Raw genomic sequence first — 9532 nt, 5'->3', positions numbered from 1 at the left:
TACATGTTTTTTAAAGAAAGAGAAAAAAACGTTAATAAAGTGGCAATGACTCCAAATTTATTTTTAAAAAAGTCTAAAAAACAAAAAAAAGCCTGTGATGGATCCAAGAAATTTTCACAATTCCTGATAAACAGTACAGTAAGGAAGAAAATCCATTAAATCTAACAAAGCTGTGCTAGTGAAAGCGGACCAACTGAGCACTAAGATTTTAAAATAAATCAATGATTGAGAAAGCTTGACATTTTGAGTCTGATTTTAAGAGACCTCTACTTCACGCAGTGCGATACCTCTTAAATGGTTTCATATCCACGTTTACATGTATGGACCATGCCTTAATGCCATACTTGACTGTGAGAATTTTCAATTAAGTTTTGTTCGTGCAAAGTTGTGAGGCTTTCTATGATAATAAGTAGCTTGCTTCGATTTTTGTTAGAAATTTAATTGGGCCACATTTTGCAACAAGGGACCGCTACTTCTGGCTCATTTTAGAAACAACGTATGTTTCATGTGTTTTTCCATGCAGATAGGTGCTTTTGTGGATGAGTCTAAAATTGTAGTCCCTCGTTGCAAAATGAAGTTCAATCGAGGCAAAGAATTCATGTGCAATTAGTTTTCCGGTCAATTATACCTCATTTTGCAATAAGGAACTATGTACATGCTGCATCTGGCTCATCCACTCTCCATCATGGATGTCCTAATTTTTCTTAAAGTGACCAATACCTCTGTAAAATGAATACTATAACCTTCGGTGAATATTAGTATCTTTGAGACTCACAAATCAACTGACAACTGCTTAGGAAAAATAACTTATAAATAAATTCTCAAAAATAAACTACCTAGTGTGATTCAAACTTCGATCGCAGCCGGTTCTTGAGTAATTTCTGATGTTTCAATTTCACCATGAAAGCCAACATAAAAAGCCTTTGATTTTTTAAGAGAGTGATTTCTTTACCAAAGCATTTTTTTCCCTTCATAAGAATAAAATCCCCCATTGTGCGTCTCATCCAGTTTTTGAAGGAAACTGATTAAAACTGGCATTGCAGCATCGACTGTAAGAGGTGCATTAGGCCCTCCCATTGCAGTTTTCAACCATCCAGGGTGGAGAGCCAATGCAAGTATCTTATCAGACTTCAAGTCAACACTCATTGACTTAGTTGCTGCGTTGAGAGCGGCCTGGAAAGAAAAGATAATATGATTAGATCAAATATTCAATTATACATTCGTCCAAAATACTGTCTTGCCTTTTAAACCAAATATTGTAAGTGCAAACAAATTTCATTGAAGATCCAGTATCTCATTCAGATATCAATTATCCACCAAAATTATTTCAACTTGAAAATAAATTCATAGTGTTCAGCGCCTGAGTTGCAAATTGTTTTAGGCCCCTGCATTTTTTTGCCCCGTTGCAATAAGCAGGTATTTATAAAATATAACTAAGTAAGACTCGAGTGTTTGATAGGCCTAAAGTAACCAAAGATAAGCTAGGAATTTTATTTCTAGGTAGGATCATTAAAATGTAAACTTCTGAATCCTTAATTTTTTTTCACATTGAATTTTTTAGGAAATGCATCTTTTCTAACAACCTGCACTGCCATTAGGAAGACTTTTTTTGTTTTAGAGGAAGCTCATTCAATCAATTCAAATGAATTAATCAATAATTAATAAATCTTGATATAAATCTGAAATTAAACTACAATAATATGTTATTCACAAATACTTATCTTGAAAAAAATAATCTTGATTTACCTTGCTCGTACGATATGGGTAGAAACCTCCCTCAGTATTCGCTCCCATTCCACCCAAAACTGAACTAATATTGATGATCGCTGCTCGACTAGTCCCCACTGGTTTGTCACTGTTCTTCGCTGAGGCTTCTTTTAATAATGGAACAAGTTTCTGAAAATCAAGAATTCTATCAATTAGGGGCGCTTTACCAATTAAACAGTTTTTGTTTTTTCTTTTTCATATAAGTCTCGCTTGGCGGAGAGGAAAATCTACGTTAACGTAATGCAAAATCTCCAAAAAGCTTCAATAAACTCGAATAGCAGATGCTCTACTATCAATTAGGTTATGAAGAGTAAAAAAAAGTAAAAAAAAAAAAAAAAAAAAAAAAAAAACTTTCACGTGTAAGGTTCTTTAAAATACAAGGGAATCTTAATCATTACATGGTGAATGCAAAAGTAACAGTTTTGAACAGGCGTAAAGGGACCAAAATTCTTGTGGGTCCTTTAAGAATTGATAATTTGCAAAATCTACCTTGGCTTCTAACTGTGAAAGAAAACTCACTTGTGTTAACATAATAGGTGCTATTGTGTTGATAAGGAAATGGTCTTCCAAGTCAGTTTGCTTCACCATCCCAATCCTTGTGAACTTGGAAGATATACCAGCACTGTTTATTAAAACATTCAAGCCTTCCCCTGAGACCTTCTCTTTAACATAATTGAAAATCTCATCATAGTCTCCAGTGTTTCTTAAATCTGAAATGAAGATTAGTAAAAAGAACAATATATGACATAGGTGAAGGAAAAAAAAAAAAAAAAAAAAAAAAAAAAAAACTTAAACTCACAGAAGAAATATTAGAAATCTAATGGCTTCGTTTATTTTCTGATTTTTCTTTCGATTTTGATTAGGTTTGGTTAGAAATCTACTACTGACTTTGATAGAGATTTGGTCCCCCTCCTCGATCAGCTCAAAAAAATGTAAAGAAAATCAAAATTTTCTCAGAAAAGTTGACTTTCCCAAAATAGTCTTTCCTTCTAAAGTAGATTTTTAACTCTGATTTGGAATCGTTCTTTTTTTCAATCAGCCTGGGTTTTGCACAAAATATTAATTTTCCACAGCTGATTGAGAGAAACACTGTCGGTTTTAGAATCACCATTAAACATATTCTCAGAGAACTCTTGATTTAGTTGTCAGTAAATTCACTTTAATGGCTGGTAGTAGTTAGTTTAGTAGTGTGTTTGAATTTACCATCTAGGTATTGTGAATGGGAAGCTGGAAGAATTTGAAAATAAATCCTCGGACTCTTAGTTTCATGATGATAAAAAACTGTCAAAATTAAAAGGGCGAGAACTCAAGAGACAAACATGTGATGTGAAGTCATTCTTCTTCTACTCGCAAAACTTTTACGGCAAAACTTTTACGACAAAACTTTATAGAGACAAAAATGTGAGGAGAGAAGTGGGAGAAAAAAAGACCTTATGCCAAGCCACTGCAGGCTGAAGTTTGCTGAGCATGTTTACCATCAAGGAATGGAGGAAAACTCCTTGCTCTTGAAGACATTTTCATTTCAATGAGAGTTTTGCAGCTGTATCAGAGACTGGAAAATAATCTTTTTAAGAAAGCACTCAAAAAACTTACCAATTTGAATGATGTGAACATTCTGATTGTTCTCAGCAATTTGCTTCAACTCCTATAAAATATAAATAATTAAAATACTTATTAATACCTAATAGGTAATAATATTTGAAAATATGAATACTAAAGAATGAGGGAAGAATAAAGCAATGAAAAACTATAACATTGTGAATCAAGGAACTATTCTCCATGTCTTCATCATTTCAATTCAATTTCTTGATACATTTTCAGCCATTTAATTGTTAATGTGAAAAAATAGCATCTTACTATTTTTTATTTATTTATCTATTTTTTTTTTTTAAAGAGTTTTATTTATTGTAACTTCCAATTAGAGGAAACATATACAATTATCATAAGTTAGGAATAATGTATGGTAAAGCAACGACTTGTTAATTGCTTAATATCATAATATTAATCTAACTATTTGAAAATTATTGCTTCTATTTGTTTTTTGGCTGTAAATTGAATGTACACTTTCAAAAAGTACGTCCAAGTCAGTAATCTGAATTCGCATCCCAACAGTAAGACCACCTGTTGCTCGACAAGTTCAGCAGGGTTTGTGCTTGCACTTGAAGTGCTGGCTAAAATTCCTCAGAGGATTCTCCAAGAACTTTTGAACGGCTTGATTTGCCTTCAATTTGATAGGAAGGCAATATGCAGTACACTGGCATCGATTCACACTCCGTTGGAGGGGGGGGGGGGGGTGTAGTCGAAGAATCCTTAAAGAAATATACTGTCTTATTCGGAGACGTTTTGGTACGTTTCAAAACAATAAGAGTAGGAGACCGCTTTGAAAGGTCCTCTGTCTGTCTCGTACATATTTGCGACCATTGATCATGCGATCAGAAAATTTGCAATTTACGGGCGAAGCGAAAAAAGTGCGCACATTTGAAACCCGCGGCAAATTTTGATCACAGTGTGGTCAACATTCGCAAATATTTGGGGGCAAAGTTAAAAGTTCCTGTTCGTCGCATCCTGAATTAAGTATAAAAAACACCCGTTTTTCGTCCCGATGTTACGTAAAGCGTAAAGGATTTCCTCTCACAACTTGGCGGTGTTGAATCACGGTGCTGGGATAATTTAATCGGTGACGTCATTAATTCTTCCATTATAAAAGCACTAGTGTTTGATGCAATCAAGTTTTTCAACGCAACAAACGCGATCACGGAGCAAAGCGCTGCGAAGCGGGACTATCGTGAAGGAGACCGGGCTGATAGCAACCGAGTGTGACACGGCTAGAAAATCTTTTCGTCGAAATTTCATTGTGTTTTCCTTCGCGTTTCCACCAGCGTGAAGTTTAATCGAAATAGAGTGTTTTCGTGTGCGAGGAGTCTCAAAATGGCACCAGTAACTGCAGGTAAGTTCTGATCCACGAGGAGAAGTCATTTACTGTGTTTTGAAAGCGAAAGTTACGTACCTGAGCTTGGTTAGGATTTCGACAAGTAGCGAAAATATTCTTCGGCGGCGATTGTAAGGCGACCAAATGCTTCACGAGACCCAGTCCAATCCCCCTGTTACAACCTGTGATCAGTACAGATTTCATGATTTTATTTTATAGTCCGACCCTTCGACACTTTTCCAACTCGTCACACCACTAACACTCTGACAATGACTTCCTTTCAGCGTTTGTAGATGAGCAGTCTTTGAGGAGGAACAGCTGTGCCTGAAAACTCTTGCCAGTGTTAGAGGTTAGGTTGTTGTGCAATCACCGTGACTTTTCATTACATAATTAATTCCGGGAATGTTTATGCCTTTTTCAAAGTAATTTTTGTGAAATCCATCATAATTCTAGTCAAGATGTATTCGTGATACATTTGTGCCAGTTTTCAATCAAGGCCAAAAGTTCTGTTATCAGAATGTCATTCCTGGCCACTTGCAGGGGACATGCTTTCAGAGTATTGAAACAAACCGATTTCAATTTGGATAGATATGCCAATTTGCTGAAGTTTAACATGTCGGCGGTTTATTTTTCTTCATGTCCAACTAAAGGTATCTTAACCATTCCATTTCCTCTTATCTTAACTTTATCTAGATGACTGTCTGATCTGTCACTGATAACAGCTCTATTGTTATTATTTCAGTGATAGTGTGTTTTGGTTGTTTTCAGCTTTACATGTCCAACCCATAGACATCAGATGATTCTATTCGTTTTTTGTATCTTTTCACTCTTGGTCACTAACCTATCTTTTTTTTTACTTCCGCTCTTAATCCTTGTCACCATCACCAATTCCATGTCCTTTGAAATCATAAGAACGTATAACATAGTCTTTTCTCAAAGTTGAATGTTATGTAAGGCTTGCGTATTTTTCTCTATCTTTGGATTGACAATCCTGTATTCTGTATTTTTCTGAAAGTTATCGAGGAAACTTTTTTCTCCACTTTATGCCGAGTATCACATCAAAAAGAGCTAATACATGGAAAGTGATTCTTCTAAATCATGGGCCGGGAGTTACTGTGATAGTTTTGTGTCAGATGGATCTACCAATACCACAGACTCTTTTGCACCTTTCAGCAGGAGTTCTGAAGATCAGTCAGAATTGTCTAGTGTCACCGAATCACTTCGTAGTCGTGGATTGCTTTACCTCAAGTTTTTTCGACGTAGTATGTATTTTTCCATTTTCAAGTGTACCTTTCGAAACCTCAGCAGGGTGTCTACCAGTCCGGAAAAAGTACGCATTTTTTAAGGTCGGTCCGTAAGTTCCATAAAAGTACATAAATCTCTCGGAGGGTCTGTAATTTTTCGCATTTTGTGCTGCGCGTTCAGATCGATTGCCTTATAGTTATGCAACCCTCTGTGCGTTGGCCGTCAGGCGTATTAGTACAATGTCAGCCTGTAAGAACACGGTTGTTGTAGAGGAGCAGAACAAGGCATTTCCCTCGATTTGACGGAAACAGCCAAAAAGGCCACAGGAATAGCCGAAGTAAAGCGCACGGCAGTGCTAAAATCGAAGAATTGCGATATGTCGCGAAAAGGTACTTAAAAAGTACTTAATTTTTCTCCAAAGTGAGGTACTTAAATTTTTCCTTAAGTACCTAACAAGTACTTCAAAAGTACTTATTTTATTTTTGTGGACCTCAGTAGACACCCTGCCTCAGCATAAAATCTTATCAGTAATACTTAGAGGTTTTCTCATGTCAATGAACGTTTATAAAATGAACCTGTTCACCAAATAAGTACGATCTTATATGGACATGAAATCCAGGTAGATTCTATGTCATGTTAGTTGACCGACTTTATGAATGACAAAGAAGACATAATATCCTCATTTCAGCATTAGAGGTAAATGCAAGGTATAAGCTGTAAACTGCTGGAAAAATCGTTTATTTTCCCGGGTATTGAGTTTAATCACGTGTCATTTTTTACTCACGTGTCATTTCTTACTCTGTCCCGAAACTGCTGGAAAGATTGTGTGTATGCTAATATTGAGGTGAAAAATGCATAATCTTTTATGTTTTTACAAAACCGCTGGGAAGATTGTGCATATGCTGCGATATTGTAGTAAAATACGTGTAATTCTTTATGTTTGTACGAAACCCCTGGAAAGATTGCGTATATGCCGCGATAGGGAGGTAAAAATCGCGCATTAGTTCTTATGTTTTTTCAAAACTGCTGGATAAATCGTGTATTTTTAAATTTTCACGGAAATTTTTATAAAAATGATCCGTGAATCAACATTGGTCAAAGCGGACGCTAAGCGCGCAACTATTCGAACTCCGGAGTAGTTATGTGGTATCACGCGAAAATGAAGGAGAATCTTAGCTTTTCGCCTGTTCCACATCACTGACGATAATATGTGACGCGATATTCATGAAAAAATGCGTTTTTTAATTGCCTGCTTTTTTTTTCAAAACCGCTGGAAAAATCGCTTATTTGCCGCGATGTTTAGTTGAAAAACGCGTACAATCTTTTATTTTATTGCCAAACCGCTGGAAAAATCGCGTATTAATTTTAATGTAAAGGTAGGGGAAAGTCCAGGAATTTTGATGTTCAAGGTCAGTTGCCAGCCCAGTAATAAATGGTAATATTTTATTTGCCGATAGTTTCATCAAAATTATTAAAAAATTTCTCCAACACATTGTCAGACTTTTTGTCGCCCATTGTTCGTGCTGGACTATATCCCCTCCCTCCTTCTTATGCATGACGTCATTTACGAACTGTCCCACCTCGTAGTAGTTATTGTTGCGAGATAGTGCTGAATAATCAGAACTACTTCCTATTGAACCCATGTGAAATGTCCACTTTTCTTTGCATAACCTGGCAGCCTTGCATTAGAAGTGTATCCGATTGTGCAATAGGTTTACAATCATTACCATTGAAGCGATTGCGCCACTAGGAGGATCTCAATCTTTACAAACTATTCCTGTAAAAGTGGAAAATCCTACTGTGGCGTCATGTTTTGAACTACAACTTTCGGCTCATTTCTGAAACAACCGATGCACCATTTGTTTTCCTATGAACACACGTATTTTTATAGATGAGCCAGACAGTGTAGTTCCTAATTGCATAATGAAGTCCAATTTTCGATCAGTACCGATTTGCTCCGTATTGACCCCGGTAAAACGATCGGGAATCGGTAAAGCTGTAAGTCATTTGGGAACAACTGGGAATGTACTCGGCATATTTTCTTTGGCGAAATGGCGAATCGGACCGCGTTTAGCAGAAAAGAACCAAGCCACATCAGCTACTGCCTTTAATCGGGCAATTACATTTTTTTTTACAAGAGAACGTTTTTGCGGATTTTTTGAAAATATCGAGGAATTTGCCTCGCACTATGCAGAAAATGCACTGAAATTTGCGCAAAAATCCTCACAACCTCATGTAAAAAATTTAATTGCCCGATTAAATTTGGCAATAACGAATGTGGCTTGGCTCCTTTTTGCTTAACGCGGTTCAATTGCAGGGTGTCTAGCATCAGGATTTTCCGTACTTTCCCGACTCTATCAGAGTTTGAGGTCAATCAGGATTTAATCCCGATTTCATCAGGATTTGAGGAAAAATTGGTCCTAAAATCAGGATTTGAGAAAAGTCGGCCGTCCGATCGGATTTTTTTATCGAGCTATTTTTGTGAAGTTACATTCGCCTCCGCAAAAAATCAGGATTGGGAAAAATTAGAAAATCAGGATTTAGCAGTCAAAAATCAGGATTTCCCCAAATGAAAAAAAAAAAACAAAAAAACAAAAAAACTAGACACCCTGAACTGCGAACGTGCTAAAATCCCTCGCAAAAATTCCAACTTTCACGGTTTTCTCCCAAAGAAAAGGTAGCATTCCAATATCGGAAGGAGCTAGGAGAGCTTTAACGCCCAAGTTGAAAAATTCCCTTAACCTAGGACATAGTAATTCGAGACGAACTTAACGACTCCCCTCTTCGCATCGCGCACCTTTCGTCGTCGAACGGTGCTGACACCTTGAATCCATAGTCCGGCAGCTTCCGAAATTACCTTCCGAAGCATGATGGATGGTGCTCGGTTACGTAAGCCTTGGAAAAAGTCAGTCAAATCGGTCAAACTAGGCCGATTTGTCGAAGGTAAAACGTTCGACGCGAGACGTCATCTCAGTCTAACTATGACTCGGCTTTGCTAAGGAAGAGCACCGTTTGAGCAATACGACGCTAAATTACATTTGACCAAACAAAAAATTTCTCGGGAAGTAGTAGCGAATATTTTGCTTCCAAATAATTTGCACCTAGTTTTATTCGGGATTTTGCCGAAAGTACATCCGAAAAAATGTTCGTAAATTTTCTCCGAAATAATTATTTTATCGATAGAAGTAGCAAGTTCTTATAATGAGCTAGAAATTGTAGTTGCCAACTGCAAAATGTAATTCCTCTCTTGTTAAGTAATAGGAGAGTGGGCAGCTCATCAGTTCATTTCAACTCGTAAATCCAGGCTTGTCCACAATTTATTTAAAAGTCACTGCAGTGTGCATTAATCCAGCAGGGATTCATTTGAACAACCTGAAATGGCTCATTTTTTATTCAATTTCTTTCATTTTCATACGCCGAAAATCATGGTGAACTAATATAAATGTTTCCCCTATTTGACTTTATGACGCTGGTTCATCGAGGTTGCCCTTTTCGCAGTCATAAAAATTCTCCTCGTGTTCGACTAACTGACGTCATTTTGTTAAGGTTGTCGTTGTTGCCGTCATAAATTCAAGTACTTCAATGCCTCTT

The 9532-nt window shown here is 36.7% G+C and overlaps 2 protein-coding genes across 3 annotated transcripts in view; one reads left to right on the top strand and one right to left on the bottom strand.

Annotated features, from left to right (window-relative positions):
* Positions 1 to 35: 35 nt before the first annotated feature.
* Positions 36 to 4955, bottom strand: sni (SDR family oxidoreductase sniffer). The gene is made up of 5 exons (XM_019044750.2): positions 4775 to 4955; positions 3361 to 3412; positions 2287 to 2477; positions 1747 to 1896; positions 36 to 1173 (listed from the first exon to the last, which is right to left on the bottom strand). Exons 1-5 carry the CDS (start codon positions 4898 to 4900, stop codon positions 949 to 951), a joined length of 744 nt encoding a protein of 247 aa, XP_018900295.1. The 5' UTR covers positions 4901 to 4955; the 3' UTR covers positions 36 to 948.
* Positions 4469 to 9532, top strand: part of Trxr1 (Thioredoxin reductase 1) — a 36839-nt gene continuing 31775 nt past the window's right edge. Inside the window, exon 1 of one of the 2 annotated variants that reach the window (XM_019044749.2) lies at positions 4469 to 4714. In XM_019044749.2, the coding sequence (XP_018900294.1) occupies positions 4696 to 4714 (19 nt within the window). In that variant the 5' untranslated portion in view covers positions 4469 to 4695. Of the gene's footprint in view, positions 4715 to 5052; positions 5347 to 9532 lie in introns of those variants that run through there. The other variant, XM_019044748.2, reaches the window with a different exon arrangement.

This window comes from Bemisia tabaci, chromosome 8 (genome assembly GCF_918797505.1).
Source record: "Bemisia tabaci chromosome 8, PGI_BMITA_v3".
Taxonomy (NCBI): domain Eukaryota; kingdom Metazoa; phylum Arthropoda; class Insecta; order Hemiptera; family Aleyrodidae; genus Bemisia; species Bemisia tabaci.
This window is presented reverse-complemented; position numbering and strand designations above follow the sequence as displayed.